Source organism: Pan troglodytes, chromosome 13, assembly GCF_028858775.2.
Source record: "Pan troglodytes isolate AG18354 chromosome 13, NHGRI_mPanTro3-v2.0_pri, whole genome shotgun sequence".
NCBI lineage: Eukaryota > Metazoa > Chordata > Mammalia > Primates > Hominidae > Pan > Pan troglodytes.
In genome coordinates this window covers 68,498,260-68,520,019 of record NC_072411.2, presented here as the reverse complement: position 1 = coordinate 68,520,019, position 21,760 = coordinate 68,498,260, and the positions used below count along the sequence as shown (strand labels likewise).

The 21,760-nt window shown below is 33.9% G+C and overlaps 1 protein-coding gene across 6 annotated transcripts in view; it reads left to right on the top strand.

Annotated features, from left to right (window-relative positions):
- SCN7A (sodium voltage-gated channel alpha subunit 7) overlaps positions 1 to 21,760 on the top strand; it is a 200,281-nt gene that overhangs the window by 111,150 nt on the left and 67,371 nt on the right. For 4 of the 6 annotated variants that reach the window (XM_016949969.4, XM_016949968.4, XM_063790542.1 and 1 more), the window contains 5 exons: positions 13,900 to 14,147; positions 17,237 to 17,355; positions 17,690 to 17,779; positions 19,142 to 19,270; positions 20,873 to 20,964. In XM_016949969.4, coding sequence (XP_016805458.3) covers positions 13,914 to 14,147; positions 17,237 to 17,355; positions 17,690 to 17,779; positions 19,142 to 19,270; positions 20,873 to 20,964 — 664 coding nt within the window. In that variant the 5' untranslated portion in view covers positions 13,900 to 13,913. Of the gene's footprint in view, positions 1 to 1,698; positions 4,775 to 4,813; positions 5,224 to 13,899; positions 14,148 to 17,236; positions 17,356 to 17,689; positions 17,780 to 19,141; positions 19,271 to 20,872; positions 20,965 to 21,760 lie in introns of those variants that run through there. The other 2 variants (XM_063790540.1, XM_063790541.1) reach the window with 2 other exon arrangements.

The following is a 21,760-nucleotide window of genomic DNA, read 5'->3' as shown; positions in this document are numbered from 1 at the left end:
AGACAAGTGAGGTCTCATTGCAGCAACATTGAAAGAGGGAGCCTTTGAGGTTAAAGATAAGATTTCATCTGAGGGCTTCAGAGGTTATTTTTGAGTTGGTGCATATCTCTTGACCCAGCTACGATTATTATTTTACATTCATTTGTTCAATTATTGTTTATTACAAATGAGGCTCCATCTTCTTATATTCCATCCTGAAATTCCTAGCAAACAGATATCCCTGTTGTCTCTGCAGTATTTATAATTGGATTGACTCAGCCTGGTGCTGGACAAGGATAACCAGCTCAATGGACGGCTCTGATGATGGTGTGGGTCAGGTGCCACACTGACTGCCTAGACATCAAAGAGCTTGATAGAAATGCAGAAGCTGGGGCCCCACTTATGGAAATTCTGATTAGAAAGGTCTGATATTATGATAGGGCATTTGGTTTTAAACTAGAACAGGAGGTGATGCTGATTTGGGGGCCATAGACCCTAGGTGAATATATTGTGCTGAGTAGAGTAGTCTGTCTTTCCTATTTTAAATGCTAAGGTGAGGCTTCCAGTCCACCAGCTGCTCACTCTCTGAGTTCTCCCAGAGGCGACATGGTCTAAGCACTTGATTACAGGCTCTTGCCCTTATCTACTCTCTTTCTCTGGCCCTGGGGCTCCATGTTGGACATTTTTTGCGCAACTCAGAGTGAGACAAAAACTAAATCATGCTCACCCTAAGATGTTTCAAGGCACCTTTCTAGTTTCTCTCTAATTTGAGAAGGGGATGGACATCTATATGTTTGGTTTCACATTTGAAAAGCTAAAGGAGCTTTTGGGAGAGTTGCAGGGAGGGCGGGTTGGAATCCTGGAAAAACAGACAGACATTTTCAGAATTGTCGGAAGCAGAGGTAAATAGCCAGTTCTAAGAAGCCTCCAGGGTTTCAGTAAATGTGCCAGTTCTAGATTTTTTTAATTCAGAAAATGCCTGGATCAAAAATTTCAAGAATTATAATCCAAATAAAACAGCAGTACAAATGACAGTCTCCTTTTTTAAAAGTCCGAATAGCGTTCCATTGTGTATATATACCACATTTTCTTTATCTATTCATATGTTGATGGATACTTAGGTTTCTTCCATATCTTGGCTCTTGTAAATAATACTGCAGGAAACATGGGAGAGCAGATATCTCTTTGACAAACTAATTTCAATTCTTTTGAATAGACATCATTTGTGACAACATGAGTGAACCTGGAAGACTATGCCAAGTGAAATATTCCAGGCATTGAAAGACAAATACTGCATGATCTCATAGAAATGTGAAATCTAAGAAAGACAAATTTTTGGAGGTAGAGAGTAGAATGGCGCTTTCCAGAGGCTGGGGGTGAGGGGGTGAATGGGGAAAGGAAAGATGTTGGTTAAAGTGTGCAAAATTTCAGTTAGAGAGGAGGCATAAGTATAAGTGTTCTATTGCACATCATGATGGTGATAGTTAAATAATAATGTGTTGTATATTTCAAAATGCTAAAAGAATAGATTTTAAATGTTTCCACTACAAAGAAATAAGTCTGTGAGATAACGGATATATTAATTAGCTTGATATAATCATTCCACAATGTTTGTATATATGTACATATATATATATTTTATATATATAAAATAACATCAACTTGTATCCCCTAAATATATGTAATTACTATTTATCAATTAGAGATAAAATATTTTTTTAAATGGCAGTGCGTATTTATGCTTTTGAGAAAGTTGCTTACTTACCACTTTCTTTTGCAAGATAACATATTCTAGGAATTTGTTGGCTGAAATTGTCAGAGTGAGAAAGTTGAGTCCAGAATTAAGTGGACGTATTGAAGAATAGAACCTGAAGCCAAACTGGACTGACCTGGAAGCAGAACATAGCTGCAGTCAGAATCCAAGGAAAAAGTAGCAAAAGTCAATTAAGCAGCCTTGATAAACTGTTTGCCACAGACAGGTAAAAAAGTAGGCATCAGATCATCAACGCCAAATTGGAAGTAAAAATGAACCCAAGTGAAAAAATAATCCAAAAGCAAAATCCAAGTGGGTTGAAGTCAAGAGGTATTTAAAGAACGTTTATTCACACAGATGGTTGCAAAATTTCAAGTCGATTGATGTCATTTTAGTCAAGCTGTCCTTTATTCCTCAAACTTCAGTGTGCAAATTTTCCATTTCTGGGCTTTGGTAATACATATACATGGTGAGTTATGTTCAAGTAATATAGAAATATTAACTGGAAAGCAACAGAATCCTCTGACACCTTTTTGGACTCTTTCCATAGATGTAACACTTCACTCATGTCCAGAGGGGAAAACATTATGCACATGCTAACGTATACAACTTTATGTATATAATCATTATACAACATTTTATTCAAAGGTGAATGATGCAAGTTGTTCTCAACTTTACATTTTCACTTAGTAATTGATTTGGTGAAACTTTCCGTATGAGCACAGACATATCCATCTCATTCCTTTTTGTAACTAACTAGGTATTCCATGATAACAATATACTAGAATTTTTGTTATTAGTCCCTTAGGGTAGACATTTTATTTCTACTCTTTGGAATTAAAAGTATTATGTTATGATAAACATCCTTGCAAATATGACTTCTCAAACTTCAGCAATAATTTCTATATGGCAGCTTAATTGCTGGGCCAAAGAGTACATGAAACTTTATTTAAGAAACTGTTGGTCGGGCGCAGTGGCTCACACCTGTAGTCTCAGCACTTTGGGAGGCTGAGGTGGGCAGATCACCTGAGGTCAGGAGTTTGAAACCAGCCTGGCCAACGTGGTGAAACCCCAGCTCTACTAACAATACAAAAATTAGCCAGGTGTAGTAGCATGCACCTGTAATCCTAGCTACTCGGGAGGCTGAAGCAGGAGAATCCCTTGACTCAGGGAGGTGTAGGTTGCAGTGAGCCAAGGTTACATCGCTGCTCTCCAGCCTGGGCGACAGAGTGAGACTCCGTCTCAAAAAAAATAAAAAAATAAAAAAAAGAAACTGTTGACAAGTAGCTTTTTAAAAAAACTGCACCAAGTTATATTCTCACCTGCACTGTGTGTGGGTAGCCTTTGCCTCCATATCCCAGCCTGTAAATGGTCATATTCATTGAGATGAATCTCAATTATGTCTCTACAGAGTTAGACTATTAAAATTATTGATTTAGGCAATTTTATGTCTATCCTTTAGAATTTCGTTAGCTTCAGTCATCTTCCTCATAGGTTTCTGCTTCCTAGAAGTCAATGATAAAATTTTCATAGCCTTCCATAAAAATTAAAAAAAGCAATGCATTTAATATCATTTGGGTTGTAAACCCTTGGGGGGAAAGCATTCTAGTCAGAAAGCTCTAAGGGAAAAGGCCCTGCATTAGAGAATTTAGCTGTAAGTCATTATGGAATGTGAGAAAGATGAAATATAAGCCATGATATATCTATTAAGTGCAGTCAAGTTGCCCAAACCAATAAAAATGTCAATATAAGTTGGTCACTAAATTGCTAAATTGATCAGCAGGTATGAGTCCTACATTCTCAACAATACAGATTATGTACAATGGTCGCATTAACTCTGTATCTTTGCTTATGCCGATGGTACCTTCTGATCCCAAGTTAACTTAGTCTTATTATCATCGCTGCTTTGTTTTTACACCTATCTAAATGTCATTGGTGCAATAGACATGATACATTGTCCATGTCTGATGTACAGCATAATTGTTTCAAAATAGCTTGAAAACAACTAAGTGAGAAGTCATTTTATCCTTATTTCCTGCTGCACACGGAATGAAATTGGCATTTGCAATATTATCCTCAGTCTATTGATCCACTGTCCTTTTTTGTTTCATTTTTCTTAATTTATATTATCTTGTTCTATGGTCTACATTCTTGAATGTGAACCTCAATCTTTTTGGAATGCATTAGGAATATATATTTAGTATAGAATAGAACATTCGACAATTCTATTTGGCAAAGCTAATCTAACATTTGTTTTATCTCCCCTAGGATCAACTCCAGTTTCTCAGAAAGCACAGAGATTGATTCTTTAGGTGCTGTATTTTCAATTCCCTAAGATGGGAATAAATGGAAATGAAGAGGCTGTGACTGGCCTGGGCAGTCATCTCCTACAGGTGGAGAATCTCTCTCCACAGCTTGAGTGCATTGCTGGCAGGCTGTGCTCTAGAAATAAAACTGAGGCACAGGGGAAACAATTGGGAATTTTGAGTAGGGAAGAAGAAAAATACTGACTTCTGGCATTCCTTTTCTTCCCCATCCTTCATTATCTAAGAAAATGCAGCTGCAGTTGCTGTTTCAAAATGCTGTTGATGCAGCCTCTTGCATGGGAACTGGGCTCTCTAGAGACAGCATTCGCTCACTGATTGAGTGGCCATGCAATTTATCATCCAACTCAGGATGTTTCTGAAAAGGAAAAAGGATGTAATTAATAGTTAATCCTCAACAACAGGCATAAACCCAAACTGCCCCCAAGTAACCTAGAACTTTAGGAAACATTACTTAAACATGAGATTGGATGGGTTGGAAAGGAGAGGACAGAGTGGAAGAAAAAAGAAAGTTGTTATCCTGGAGGTGGGTGGGAGCCACATGCAAAGGTGAATGTCCCAGTTGTGTTTGTTTGATTTCAGGCTTTAGAACTGTTTTGCAACAGGTCCTCCACCAAGTGAATGCCAACATGGCCAGGTCATTAGAGCTGAGGGAAAACTAGTGCCCAAAGATATGAAAAGAGTGTGGATCTTCTGGAGAAGTATTGTTGTTCAACAGGTATTTGCCTCAGCAACTCCTGTATATGCTCTATCTCTCATACTCAGGCTATCAGATGAGAAAAAACAAACAAGAAAATGTAATGATGTGTCTGCTTGCTTTATAAAGTTGGTTGGGTGAAGCTTAGCTATCAGCCAAGGCATCTTTCTGCCTAGCAGTCTGCATCAGATTCATCTCAAAGGCTGCGGCACAAGCTATTCTGAAATAGTCTGTCTGGATTGGGCCACTGGCTCCTAGATTTTCAGTATTAGCTCCAGGAGATTTCTGATATGCACTCCAGAGCTTGTATGATCGAAATCACCTGTACCAAGATTTTCTTTATCTATAGCTCTCAGTACCAGCGTGTTAACCAGAGGTCATCCTCTCATCTTCTCTGTCCTCTCAGAAGCTCCAGGACTTGTGAACTGCAGATTTGACACTGTTATATCTGGTCAACCTTCCAGGGTCTGGTACGTTGTTGAAGGTTTTGTGTCTATCTGAATCTAACACGGAGCCAGACTTGGTGCTAGGGGTTTATGAGTGACCTTATATGACACTGGTTCAGAACTCTTCTGTCTATTCACTGATTTAGGGTATCATTTGTGGATCTATGAGCTTAGCTCCACTGCTGAGGAGAAGCTGGCAACAATGAAGGGTCAAGGAAATCTACAGATTAAGTCTAGCCACAGATTAAGAGGATACTCAAGGAGGTCAGCTAGTTCTGAGAGGTCCCGAAGAGTCCCAGGGATGTCCTAATTCTGGAACTTTTTAAACAGAGGTTGAGAGATCAGGTCTTGCATCTTAGGGGAACAATTAGTATCAAAGACCTCAGGATGAAGGGCAAGTTATAATCTGGTTGCATCATACAGCCTCCTTTGTATTCCGCTGAGAAGCAGCACAGGCTACTTTTCTTCACTTGTTGAATCCTAATGTGGCCACTAGCCAGGAATTTTTGGTGAAGGATTTAACAGACTGGATCCACTAGAAATAGAATTCCAGGACAATCCTGGCTCCTTTACAAGTTGCTCTTTTTGATGAGATAACAAAGGATAATTTAGAATTCTAGAGGCTTATTTTGCAAAGCAGTGGAAGTTTCAAGAACATCTGGAGAAACTGGGAACATTGAGTTCTTTAGAATGTGGGGCTCGACCACTTTCCCAGAGTTACTGGTAGGGAATCAAAGATCTTTGTTGTATTGGAAGCTTCAAGCAGGAACATTTCAGGCAGAACCAGCTTTACTTTTTATTCCTAGAAACCTCCCTTTCTATTGCCTTTATCACTGTCATAGTCACATTTCTCAGTGAGGCAGGAGACCCTCAAAAAGATCTTATTCCCAGTGATTCGTGTCCTTTTCTAGTGTTTCAACTGCCATTAAGCCTTCCTTATGCTCATTGATCTTAGTATATTTGCAATCAGATGTGACAGGGTGATTTGCTTTGGTTATCTGGCACTGTTTGTGGACTTCGAATCCTATCGTGTCTGTTGACTCTGTTGACTCTCATTCTGAAGCTTAATGTCTTAGACTGTTCCTTCCCTCAACAAGAGAGATATTAATTGTCCCATATTATTGGAAAATTTAACACATAATCTGTAGAACCAGATCCACCAGTGTTTGAGATGATTTTAATTCCAATCTCTGTTCCTCTTGAAACTAATCATTTTGAGAGATTAACAAGGTAAGATTAGCTTTCTGTCTTCTAGCACTTCATATAAATTGGATCATATAGTTTGTAATCTTTCATGTCAGACTTCTTTCACTCAGCACAATGTTTTTGTCACTCAGTCATTGTTATGTGTATTAGTAGTTCATTGATTATTTTGCTAATTGTATTCTATTGGATAAATAGACTTCCATTTTTATTTTTATAAATCTATTCTCATCTTGATGGATTCTTCCCAGTTTTGGGTACTTATGCTTTAAAAGATATATTCCCATATATTTATTACTTTTCATCCTCTTCATTCCTTCTTAAACATAGACATGTCCATCTGAGATATGTGAAAATATATTTATTTTGTCTTCATTCTTGAAGAGTATTTTTGCTGTATGTAGAATTCTAGTCTTAAATTTATTTTCCCTTTGACACCTTTAAGATATTGTTATACTGACTTCTGGTTTCCTTTTTATTTTCTGCTAAGGCAGTGATCATGCTTAATCATTATTTCCTAATTTATAATGTGTCATTTTTTCCAAATTTTTTTCAAGATTTGACTGTGATATACCTTAATAGTATTTGAGCCATGTGACTTAAAACATGTATTAGTGATGACATATAAAATCTTTAGCCTTCAAGATTAGATTTTTAAATCATAAATCATAATAGGTAGGTGCTTTTCAATATGCTTCCCTTGTAATCATTCCATAAAGAATTTCACACATTTTGCAAATACACATAATCCTTTTATTTCTCTGAGTTTCAGCTATTTATATATTTATGTAACCATATAACCATATACTATATATACATTTATATACACACTCATAGGTACATAAATATATCTATTTATATTTGCATATAAAACATGTACACATACATACAGTTTAATTATGTATATTAACCTCCAGATTTATATTTCCAGTCTCTGAATTGTTCTTTTAGTTGTTTCAGATGTGCCTCAAACCCACCAAAAAATAAAAGACATCTTTCCCTAATTTCTAAGCTGATGCTTTCCCCATAGTCCATATTCTTTATATGAATGACAGTCAGTCATACAAGCCAGATTTTATAGCCTTCACTATGAGAACCCATTATCTATGTACAAAGTTAGAAACAAGCTATTAGTGTTAAAAAAATTATTAAGATATCAAGAGACACATTATTTCCCAGTTAACACTTGTTTCTATTTTTAAATCATTCTATATGTATTTAACCTTAAAATTCAATATAGTTACAGAATAACAAAAAATAATAGTAGTTCCTTTTAAGGATGTACTATAATCTTTTTTAGTGGCTGCACCTGAGATACATGTTGACTTCTTCTCTTAGGTATAAAAATTACACTACTGTGAACAGATTTGAGTACATAAATTGGTTTGACATTTGTACCCAAGAGTCAAGTCTCTGTTGCTTGAATTGCTAGGATGAAGTGTAAACGTTTTTATTTATAAACAGTACCAGCTTTCCTCTTAGAATAATTATACTGTTTTATATGATCAAAAAAGTTTGAGTGTTTTTTCATACCCTAACCAGCACTTTCCTTCATTAAACTAAGATTTCTATTTTAAATTATTAAAGATAAATTTATTTATTATTGATTTTATAAGTTTTGTTGTTTTAAATTTAAATTTTATTTTGTATTTAAATAGTTGAGCCATCTAGAATTTATTTTAATGCAAGTAGTGCATGGAGCCAGGGATAATGAGAACTGCCCACTTCCAAACCTTCTTATAGGTGTTCCACAAACAATGCAGTACCACAAGAAAAACAAATACAACATAATATGTACACAAAACTACGCAAATAAATATAACAAACATACACAAACCCCACACTATCCGAGTAACTAGAAGGCAGGAAGATATGTGAGAAAGTAAAATAATTTAATTAGAAATGTCTAGTCCAGTGCTTCAAAAATGGTACTTGGTAAGCATGGCCATAATCATAATTGCCATAAAGATTAAAATAAATTTTGGCTCATACTCAAATTTGAAATTCGTTTCAAGGAGAAATTTTTTTTCTATAAAAATTCACCCCATTTCCATGTACTTCTGCTGCTCCTGCAAATTTCAACTGACATTCAACAGAAATGGATTCCACTTCAGTCAACAATATAAAATATTGGTACAATGAATTTGTTAGTGTCCAAATCTGGACTTGATACAATTGACTTTGATACAATTATTGCCAAAAGCTTACTTTAGCTATTCAGTTTTTCAGAAAGAAGTCTAATGGATGGATTAACTATTAATCTTTCTATATTTTTTCAGACTTTAGTGCTGTATTAAGATGGCTCACCAGAAAGCGTAGTGCCTGGACCATATTACATAAATTCCCCACAGAAATGATTTTGCTGAATTATGATTTAATGATTAATAATTTAACAGTCTGCACTCAACCATCTAGAAGTCAGATGCATGCCACTTCTATTTGATAAGTGCTTGCATTTTTTTTTTTTTTTGCAGTATCGCAGAAGGCAATGCCTGCTGTCTATTCATTCATTCATCTAGTCAACAACCCAGGGTAGTTTGATTCAACATCAAAATTATCACTAAAATAATCTTCTGGGATAAGTGACTGGGTTGGATGACAGAATCAGTACTGATGAAACCAGTACTGATGAAACCAGTGCTGTGGTCCAGGATTTCTTTGTGGTTTGATTTAATCTTTAAAACCTTGTGAGATATATGAGGGATTCCAAATTTTATATATGAGGAAAGGTCAGGTGATGTTACTGAGGTCTCATAGCTGGGGGGTGGCAAAATGAAGAGTCTAAGATTATTTTCTTATGGAGTAGTAAAAGAAAAAGAAAAAGGATATTATACTAGGACTATGCAATAGGAAGACAGGCTAGCAAATTGGGTCTTGCAGTTTTGATGGAAGGTGTTTAAACCATTTTCATTGATGGCAGCATCCATGCAAGAAGTTTATAACCTCTTTTTTTTGTATTCTTTTAAGGTTAATATTTTTAACTTAGTTTAGTAATACTTTTGGCAATCAGAATGGATCCCTAAAAATATCAAAAATATACTGATTTTGTTAATTCAATGCTGCATAGTTTTAGTTAGCTAATATTTCAGTCAGACTTTTATATCATGTGAAATTGTGCAACAAATTCAACCAATGATCTTAACCTTAGAAATGTTCGAAAATTGTAAGATGTTGAAATTAACAACCAATATTCAGATCATCCCACTGCCTGTCAAGAAGTATGTGCATCCACATTGGTAGTTAAGGGGAAGGTCTAATGTCCAAACCAACCCATTTCATTTTTGACAGCTATTAGAAAGATCTTTACTTTCTCGAGCCAAATCTCTTCTGGCTTCACCTCATTGATTCTAGTTCATCCTTTTTGAACAACATGGAAGTCTAATTTCTCTTCCACATTAGAACCATTCGGATACTTGGAAATAGTAAGATTGTACTTGAGTTTTTTCCACCTCAACTATACATTCTCCATTCTTTTAGCTTGTCTATAAATTGTTTTATTTTACTTAATCAACCTTCTGGTTCCATTTGAAGACCCTTCAGTTTGTTGACATGCCTTTCAGGTGTGATGTTCTTGGATTACAGCACAGTAGAGACGGACTGCCTCCTGCATCTTCTATCAACACAGATACAGGTTATGTTAGTGTTCTTGGCAGACACAAATTAGTATTGATTTGTATTGCAGTTACTATTAAGTAAAATCCCTTGACAATTTTCTCTGTTTCAAAAGCACATCTCTTCTCTACTGTACTTGTGCCGATGGGTATTCTAGTCCAAATTTTGAAGTTTTACAAGTATTTCTATTATATTTTTTCTAGTAAATTTGACTCACCATTCTAATACAGCAAATTTTATCACAGTTAAAAATTTATATTTATTTTCCATGTATTATGTGCCAATCACTGTACTAGGTATTTTTACTCATATTATTTTGATTTATTCTTATTTAACTGGAAGAGGAATCCCAATTTTATGACTGAGAAAATATGTTCAGGGATATTAAATAATTTGACTGAGGTTTCTTAGAACATTAGTCACAGAGTTCAGGATTTGACTGTAGGTCTAAGTTCAAAGATCATGATTTTATTTGTTTCTACTAGGTTGTTTCTCTATCACAACCTAAATTGTTGATATGTTGAATAAGTTATATAGAATATAGATAACTTGGATATGTCGTATCCATTGGCCACCAGCCTTTAGACAAAAACCTGGAGTCCTTATAGGCCTATCTTATTTTAATGCTATCTAGCACGTATTTTTTCTCCTTGTGAGACATTTTACAAATTGACTTACTGACGTTCAAATACATATATTTTACTTCATTTTTCCTTATTAAATAATCAAGGCTTATGGTGAGAAAGTAGAGCATGAACAGGGTTGGTTCACGTAAAAAGAAAAAAGTCCCTGAGCAACCAGTGACTGTCACAAAGCCCATGAATTTTTTCTTCGAAGAAGTTCAACAATCTTTAGTCCTTCACCCAGAAAATTTCGATATTCTGTTTCCACATAGAAGGAGGAGATTCAAAATACCAAGACAATGTCAAGTCACAGTTGATTGCTAAGGCAGGAAACAAAAGTCTAAAAGTATAACAGGATCATTCAGCAGTTGCCTTTGGGAGCATCACTATATTTTATCATAATATACTAAGGAATGTTTATAAAGATAATAAGTTATTTATAAATTATTTAATATATATTCAAGGATCTCTGTGTAAAAATATTTTGAAAGGCTGTTTTTTTTGTTTGTTTTTTGTTTTTTTTTTTTGAGACGGAGTCTCGCTGTTTCACCCAGGCTGGAGTGCAGTGGTGCGATCTCGGCTCACTGCAAGCTCCGCCTCCCGGGCTCCTGCCATTCTCCTGCCTCAGCCTGTCGAGTCGCTGGGACTACAGGCGCCCGCCACCACGCCCAGCTAATGTTTTTGTATTTTTAGCAGAGACGGGGTTTCACCGTGTTAGTCAGGATGGTCTAGATCTCCAGACCTCGTGATCTGCCCGCCTCAGCCTCCCAAAGTGCTGGGATTACAGGCATGAGCCACCGTGCGCGGCCTGAAAGGCTATTTTAAAGGAAAAAATTTCATATGTAAGAGAAAACTTGGTTATCTGTAGCTTATACTCATAAATTGTACTTATTCAGAGCATCTTGTCTCCCCTTAATAAAGTTTAATATGTGAAATGTGACCATATGCATGTTTGTATATATGTGCATATGGTATCTATAAATAATCTTAGCAAATTTATAATGTCTCAGATATTTGGAAATAAGTAAATTTTAAGGTGAGTTTTTATACCATTAGTCTGGGAAGACAGCGCTAAGTAGGTACATTTTGATCTTCCTAGCACATATTCTTCCCTTTAAAATTTCCTTGTACCCTACCTCTGAAACATCTCTTGAGGGACTTGGGCATAAGAAACCACTGCTATTGCAAAAATATCCCTGTCTTTGATTACAAATGACTGAACCAGTCATTCGTGACTGGTTCTTGTAAATGAATCCAGAGGCTGGGCTCAGTCAAAGTATATTTCTGTTTACCTTTTTTTTGAGACATATGTTATAGGTATGTGGTCAAAACTTAAACTGAAAAACCAAATAAAGTTAAGACTGTCAATATTTTTAGTCTCTGTGTATTCTTAGATGTAAGGAAAGGAAGCCATTCTTTAAGTAGAATGCAGCAGACATGAAAAGCAAAGCAAAACCCAGAAAACTTGATTCCACAAAAGGCATAAGTAGTCATCCCAATATTTTATTTTCATCTTTACTTCTCATTTTTATTTTCCACAGAACATTTATAACACAGAAATGTACCATGTATCCTCCCCTTGAATGTCTATAAGATTGCATTTTGTGTATTTAAAATATATCCTGCCCGTCATTTACTTATGCTAGCAGTTGAAGTCTGATTCTTGCAATGAATGGTGTCCCAATAATATTAAATACTTATCTTATGCTTACTTTTAATTAATAGACAAGTAATGTGTTAAAGTATTAAACAACTCACTTTTGCACAACAGTGAAAAATTCTGAAGTAGAACATATGTGTGAGTATATATATGTGTGGGTGATTTCTGTCTTGGGAAAATCTTATAGAAGTAATTCAGCTAGTGCCAGCATTGTGAGAGAAAATACACAGATGCAAAATGCCACAATATCAAAACCAAAATTTATTATCTTTAATTGCAATAATAAAATTACAAAGAGTGTTTAGACAAACAAATAAAGAAAAATCAATCTTTTGACATTGAATAGAATCATTGGAAGAGTAAATTTTGACAGGAATTGGACTGGAACAAATTAGTAAAATAAAATATTTGTATATGTGAAAAAAGAACCAGGTTCATGAATGGGGAATTGATGCATGAAATTATATTTAATGAACACTACTTTGAGTTGCCTATAGGATAACTTGAAATAGGTAAAGACTAGAGTTGAAATATGTGAAGACTACTAGAGTACCCCAAAGATAGAATTACAAAGATGATTACGTTCAAGGACATATATAAATAAATAGTATTCAAGAATCATAGAAAATTATTGAAAGAAAATTATTTTGTGTATAAGGATTGATGACAGAGAGAAAAATGCCATCAGTAATTTTCAAGATAATTAGTTTGAGTTTTTATTTTTACAGTAGCTCACAGGTTAAAGAGTAATTCTAGTCATGCAGAAAGATAATTTTGTTTTTACCTGTTAAGTTGCTGCCATTGGTGAAGTTACTATATAGACAGCTGGGGGAAGAAAGCATTTGGGAAATATTCACATGTACTTGATAAATATTTGAATGCAAAGAGTAATTAAAACTCTGTTTGCCTGTGCATTCATCAGAATGATAGATAAAACAGAGGAAGAAGGCAAACCCTTAAGAGATATCAGAGTTAAAATTTGGGTTAATATTTTTTTTCTTTTTATATATATTATATATATTTTTTATTATACTTTAAGTTCTAGGGTATCTGTGCACAACGTGCAGGTTTGTTACATATGTATGCATGTGCCATGTTTGTGTGAGATATACCTGATGTAAATTTGGGTTAATATTTGATCGATACTGTAATTGATTTGAAAAAAGTAATCAGAGATACAAAAAGAGACATGGAAGAGTAGGGTGCAGAGCCAATGATGAGTAAGTTTAAAGAAGAAAAGTGTAGTCAGTTGTTAAATATGTCTCACAGGGAAATAATTGGATTTGGCCAGAAAAAAGTATCTCTAGCAAAAAAGATCTTTCTAAAAAATATCTCTTTTATTATAATGGAGAAGTTGAAAGGTAGATTTCAGTAAAAGAGTGTTAAAACGGTGAATAAGTGAAGCAGATTGAGTTACTCATGAAATTACAAGTCTGATATTAAGTACAATAAAACTCAGGACAACTTAGATTTCTACAAAACTAAGGAATATGTTCTTTAAATGCATACATTCAGTTTACTGGTCTCTATTTTTCATGTCCTAATCTTTTGTACTTTTATGTTTTATTAGTATACCCAACTTTAATACAGAATTTTTTGCAGGTACAAAATTGGAAATGTTGGCTTCACCAGAACCTAAGGGCCTTGTTCCCTTCACTAAAGAGTCTTTTGAACTTATAAAACAGCATATTGCTAAAACACATAATGAGGACCATGAAGAAGAAGATTTAAAGCCAAATCCTGATTTGGAAGTTGGCAAAGAGCTTCCATTTATTTATGGAAACCTTTCTCAAGGAATGGTGTCAGAGCCCTTGGAAGATGTGGACCCATACTACTACAAGAAAAAAAATGTGAGTATTAATTGAGATTATTCTGATGACATTTTTATTATTTTATTTCCAGACATACAGAAAATGTAATTGAGATAGGATACAAAAAGATAATGAAAAACAGAGCAAGATCTGATTTTAAATTTTACAGAACGACATAAGATATCTCATTTTGGGAGCACACATATTGGAGATTTTTGTCAAAACTGATATCTTACCTGGTTAGGCAGTATATTTTGGATTACTCTACTTCATAATATATGTATTAGTATGCCATAATGTAAGTGAAATATTTTAAGGGAACATGATGATTGTCCATTTGTGGTTATCAATTTTAAAATGCCTATAAAATGCCTAGAATATGCTCAACAATTTAAAATGTTCAATATGATGAACTTAGAAGTTAGAAAAGTAAATACAACCCGTATGTTATTTATCATTTTTATTCATTCATACATACATACACTTACTCCTTATCTCCAGAATGACTTTAGGCACCTACTACTATATGTCCAATCCCAGAACAAGCACAAAATGCTAAATATGAAAATAATTGCATTTAGAAATCAGAGATTGGTATGAACCAATGAAGCTGAAAGAATCATTAAGGATGCAGAATTTGAGTTATAGCTTAAAGAGCACTTCAAAGTTTTAATAAGGGAAAGAGAAGACCTATGTGTAGGCAAGAGCAGAGAATGATTCTGGAAGGAGGAAAAGAGAAAGTGATGCTATAACTGGAAACTTAGCTGTTGCAAGTTACGAGATATGAGGTGAGATAATGGAGATGTCAACATGGATTTAATATGGTGATCAAAGGACTGATGCAATGAATATAATGTTTAAGTAGCGTTAACCCAGCAGATTTCTAAATGATGATTGCATGGAAGAGACAGGACTAGAAAGATGAAATAACACAGAGAGTAATCCGGGACTGAAGTTGCAAGGAGACAGAGAACAAAGCTGAGAAGAAACAGCATGACCTGACTGACTAAAAATGCCAAGGTTTTCAGCTTAGAGGAATGGTGATGCCACTGACAAAAATGAAATAACTAGAAAGAATATCAAATTCGGGGGAGGTGATGATTAGCTTCATAGCAAACGTAATTTGATATTCTTGTAGAGCATTCAATGATATTATCAAATGGGTGACAAGGAATTGCACCACATTCTCTGGATGGAAGACAAAGTGATTTTTTTTTAAATAAATTACAGTTCTTTGGAATACTTGTCATGGTGGAAGATTATTGACATTTTACAGTAGAAATGTATATATTAACTTAAAAGACTGCAATATCTCGGGTAGCCTCCATGGGCATTATGCAGCATTGTTATAATATACATGCTTAATCTTGAGAGCATTTTAGTGAAAGTATAAGTTGGGTCCTCATCTCAATTACCTCTACATTCAGTTTTTGCTATGTTTATGTCATAATAATTGATATGGCACAGTAACTGTAGGGATAGGTGTAATATTGCAGAGTTCTGAGTACCCTGCTGCGTGTACAGACATGGTTGGCAAAGTGCTAGTTCTGTTATTGAAGACAAAACCAAAGATTTTGAAAAATAAACCAAGGCCCAGAGTTACTCTTGGTCTAGTTCCCATGAAACATCTGGAGCAAGAACTGCACGGATAGCTTGGTAGAAAAGTGCTGTTACAAACGACAATTTATTTGAGTTGTATTTGGTTTATTCTGTTAAAAGTGGCATAAAATAAATACTTTTATAGTTAACAAAACAATTTCAGCTCTTAAATTGGGAGATTATTATACCTAAAATTAGTCATTTCATCACAATGGCATATATTACATCTTGTGTGAAGTTTGAGATTGTTCTGGAAAATAGCATGAAAAGCACATTTTTAAAAATCAGATTTACTTTGACTCTTTTTAATTTTTATTTTCTGTTTGCATTTAAAATAGAGGGAAAATAGCTATAGTATAGGTCAAAGTGTTCACGGATTGTGTGTTAGAAAAATATTATTTTATTAAGAATTATATCACAATTTGGTTTCCATTTAGAACACTTATTCATGAAATATTGTTGAATATATATTTGTACTAAGTAGCCTATTTTTCTGTATATATACAAATATAAATAGAAATAATCACCTCTGTATAACATATAATATGGTAGTATCTAATAGATTATATTTAATATATAATTTTAGTATACTATAATTTATAGTTTCAGTATGTTATATGTTATAAATTATAAAATACACTCTTTTAGACTGTAAGCTATAAAATATTCACATTTGTATTTATTTATACCCCACAATAAGATTTTTCCAAATGGATATATGGTGGATATATATACACACTTTCACTGAATGTGCGTATATATATATGTATATATATATACACACACACACACACACACACAAATATAAAAATATGCAAACTTGCTCATTTACAGGTATATATATATATACACACACATTCATGTACATACACAAGCATGTACACATAGATATATGACTCAATTTTAATTTCAGAATATTTCTGATATTTCATTATTTTTTGTTAGAATTTTAATGCTTTAATATCTCAACGTATTAGGTTTACATGATATAAATTTCTGGTTCAGATATATGTATGTTAATGATATCATGCAAGTTTGGTTTTATTTTGTAGACAATTGTTAAGAATTAATGTACTATTTCAATTCATTGGATCTTCTTTGCTATCATAATCCCACATTTGATTTGCTCTGAAATAAAATTGAACTTTTAACATTCATTAACGTTCTCAGATACACCAGCTCTGGCATTTTTAAATGGATCTTCGTGAGCCATTGGGATATTGTGTTCTTCCTATTCTGTTAGTTCTCTAAGGAGACCAGGGGTTGGCTTGAGACAATCAACTTTCTCGGGTGTAACAGTAGCAAAAAACTCAAAAAGGCAAAAATGGTAGATAAACAGGCAAGCCTAAATATGAATAAAAACATCTAAAATCTTTCCATTTGACTTAGTCTATAAAAATATATAAAAAAAGAAGAGTATGGCTTTTAGAGTCCAAGACTATAATGATGATTGATTGGCAATTTATTGCATAATTGATGAGATTATGGTTCTGAGTTCTAATTTCACTTGATCGCTTTTCTTCTTACAGACTTTCATAGTATTAAATAAAAATAGAACAATCTTCAGATTCAATGCGGCTTCCATCTTGTGTACATTGTCTCCTTTCAATTGTATTAGAAGAACAACTATCAAGGTTTTGGTACATCCATATCCTTTTCTGTTGACTTGTTGACTTTAAACTCTGCTGACATTAACTGCAACTATACTATTATTCAATTATTTCTGCAGTATTTTTCTCTTTTCAATTTATATCTCATGTAGGGTCATATTGAAATCTAGATTATACTTCACTAAGTGTTCCACATTTGAAAATACATATAAAGTATATTTTCTAATATACACAACGATAGTAAATATTAACAAATATTAATGCCCATTGTTCAATAAGATTAATATTTTTCAACATTTAAGAAATATATATAATAGAAATATATCTTTTCCAATATTATTTATTAACTATTATTCCTTGACTATAAGCTACCTTTTTCCAACTGCTTATTCTAATTAGTGTCCTGATTGATTGCGTATTCATGTCCCTGACTAATTTGCCAAAGTGGAGACCAGTATTAGAGTATGTTATATAATTATTTTATACATAATATCATATATAATTGTATATTTTTAATATTTTACATTTTATTTTAATAACATTGAATTATGACACATTATATTTTATATTATAATAAATATAATATTTGTTAATGATTAAGATAATATTTCAGTGCTCCACATCTATTTTTTTTGCTATTGCAATCTCATTCCTGATTTGCTTCTAACTCAGGTAACTTTCATTCCTTTCCATTCATTAAGAAAATCACTTTCTCCCTTTCTGTTCTATTCCTCTCTTTCCTAGGACATACCAGTAGTATGACTTGCATTAGACTGTAAGGATGGAAAGGCCCATTAAATTTTCTGGAGGAAAAGGCTTTCTTGAAGTTACCTTTTGAGTTTTAATATTATTATTAAAACTAGTTGATTTTGGAAGGTGACTATAACAATATCACCATAAAAAATCCTTGAATATATATATAATAAAATTAGATCTTACACATGCCCTTAATGATGATTATTAATTATTGTGTAATCCCTATAGGGAGCAAATTTGATATTTGACGTTTTTGTCATTTACCTACATAATATATAAAGACTATCACCTCTCAGCTAGGATTTATTGAACTTTTTTTTTTTTTTTACTTTTTGTTTAACTTTTAAGTTCAGAGGCACAAGTGCAGGTTTGTTCCATAGGTAAACTTGGGTCATGGGGTTTTGCTGTGCAGATTATTCATCACGCAGGTATTAAGCCTAGTTCTCATTAGTTATTTTTTTCATGATCCTCTCTCTCCTCCCACCCTCTAACCTCCAAAAGGCCCCGGTGTCTGTTGCTCCCCTCTATGTGTCCATGTGTTCTCATCATTTAGCTCCCACTTCTAAGTAAGAACATGCAGTATTTAGTTTTCCATTTCTGTGTTTGCTAAGGATAATGGTCTCCAGTTCCATCCATGTTCCTGTAAAAGAAAATTCATATGGAACCAAAAAGGAGCCCAAATAACTGAGGCAATCCTAAGCAAAAAGAACAAAGCTGGAGGCATCTTGTTACCTGACTTCAAATTATACTACATGGCTACAGTAATAAAAAAATTTTAAAGTCAAATGTCATGACAAATGCTATAAGACACAGCCTACCCTATTTAAAGCATTGAGCTAGGGCTTTAAATTCTGTTTAAAGCATTGAGCTAGGGCTCAAGGAGCACTTGCTTTCTTGAATGTTGTCTAATTTATTGGTGGTTGGTTGGTTTTGGCCTACCAAGTAGACCTGGTCTCACCTTCCTGATGACGTATTCTTAAATGCCAGCTAGTTATCATAAACATAGTATTTCAGAGTTGACAATGTATTATTCTCACCAATAATATTTATATGAAAAAATTTCTGCAGGAATACTTTGCTTGGAATTTACACATTTGAAATACTTGTAAAACTCTTTGCAAGAGGTGTCTGGGCAGGATCATTTTCCTTCCTCGGTGATCCATGGAACTGGCTCGATTTCAGCGTAACTGTGTTTGAGTGAGTATTTCTTTAAATTGAGTCTATTTTAATGTTTTGCTCAGAAAATGTTTTTCATAAAAAATAATTGACATCTACAAAGATTTCAGCCTGCAGATAGTCTGCAAGTGAAGAATACTTCAAAGTTATAGTCATAGTGAGCTCTCTCAGCTGCCTCTGACCTAGTCCTCAGAAGATGCAATAAGAATGAAAGGAGTGGGGGGAGGGGGAGGGATAGCATTAGGAGATATACCTAATGTTAAATGACGAGTTGATGGGTGCAGCACACCAACATGGCACATGTATGCATATGTAGCTAACCTGCACATTGTGCACATGTACCCTAAAACAAAGTATAATAATAAAAAAAAGAATGAAAGGAGTGGGTTATTTTCTGCTTTCTATTTGGAGCAAGAACAATAAAGACTGAATTTCTGCATTTTAAGTGTGCCTTTTAGTGATCAGTGAGCAAATCCCTTGAATACTTAGGAGAAGGTCCTAGCAGATTTGATTCTCAATTCCCAATCTACGTTGCATGTAGCTACATTGCTTAAGACCAGTAAATATGCTAGAGATCAGAATAACATATCTTAAACACCACCCCCCCCCAACATTTTCTGGAATGCTTCATACAATTCTAACAATTTCATGTCTCTTTTTTAAATGCTTCTATTTAGTGTATTCTGTTTTCTAGCTACGGAAATCATTACTGGCATCAAACTCTTGTTAAAAATAATTTAAAGTAATTTTCTATTTGTAGATTTTGGGTCAGTTTTTAAAATAACATTTATAAACAGCATAAAGATGTCTGCTATGTTGTAAGCAATCTAACATAGTGTCTCATATCACTGTAATTATTACCATCACTACTTTTACTATTATTACCATTATCTTTGCTGTTTTGCTGTTTCTGTTAGCTAACACTTACAGAGCCCTTCCTATGTGCCAGGTGCTCTTCTATGTACTTCACATAAATTAATTCATTAAATCTCTCAAAAAACCCTCTGAATCAGAAAGTATTATTAACCCCACTTTACAGTTGAGGAAACTGAGGCAAGAAAGATTTAAATAATTTGCTCATGTTGCACAGTTAGTTCATGGTAGAGCCTGGATTTCTACACAAGCAGTCTGGCTTCGGAGTCTGTGCCCTTAATCAACACACAGTCTGCTTATACCTTCATCACCATCATCCTCATCCTCTCTTCATCTTTATTCTCATATCACCACCATAATTACCATCATCATCACTGTAAGTTTAAATACTTAAAATGAATCTTATTCCTTAAAACACTAGATATTCATTTTTCATTGTAACTATCTTTTCAGTAATTAGATAAAAGATTTATGAACATAGTATAGAATATTTGATGAGAAATTGAGCATTCACAGTGTCAAACTTTTGTAAACTCTCATAATATAGATTAATATTTACCTGGCCACTTTCCACTGTAGCAATCTTTGTCTTCTAATCAATAATAAAACTGTTTGCAATATGGAATCATGTGATCAAGGGAAATGTTTGCATATATGGTTTTAAAAATAAGTTTCAATAACCATAAAAAGCCAAGAATAAGTAGCACAGATGTAATATGACTTTTAAGTAACTCTAATTTAATTCCACAGGGTTATTATAAGATACTCACCTGTAGACTTCATTCCAATGCTTCAAACTGCAAGAACTTTGAGAATTTTAAAAATTATTCCTTTAAATCAAGGTAAGAAATTGCATTGAATGTCTTTTCTTCATTTTGTTTTATGTACTGCCATGTATTCACCTGAACTTCCCTGTTGTTGTTCAGAGGAAATATTGAATAGTGTTTCCACTTTGAAACCAGTGAGTTATCTGAAATTTACATTTATGTCACTCCAGGAAAGAGAAGAAAAAAAGTACATTGACTGTTATTTATTTGGTGTAGGCTCAATTTTTACAAAACCATAATATATACATCAATGAAATATATTTTAATTTATAATTCTTACAAATTAAATATGAACTTATAAAATTCTTCTTAGACTTCTGAGAGAAATAGTGGTCTAGACAGATGTCTAATCTGCCTCTTTCTTTTCCTCATTTTATCAAGAAACCAGTTGACATGAACAAAGTAATATAAAATAAGATGAATTCCCCTTTGCTTTGAGTGCTTGGATAGGGTGCAATTCACATGCCACAAAATTCATCTTCCATCAATGTGGTTGCAACTTTACCACATTGATGGAAGATGCTGAAGACTAAGTTACAGCTCCCATTTCTAAAGACATTCTAACAGAAACACACCAACACCTTCTAGTTTGTTATTGTGAATGAATAAGGACAATTAGATAAGAACAACTCTACCCAGAATGTTTTAGCTGCAATTCAGAAGTGTTATGAAATAGCTGTATCAAGAAAACAAAGGAGGAATGTAATAAAAGCAAAAACAAAGCCTACAGGCTTCTTTCTGGTCTATGAAAGAAGACCACATTGTACACATTAAGCTGTTGAATTGTGGGGCTTGTGAATTATATCTCAGT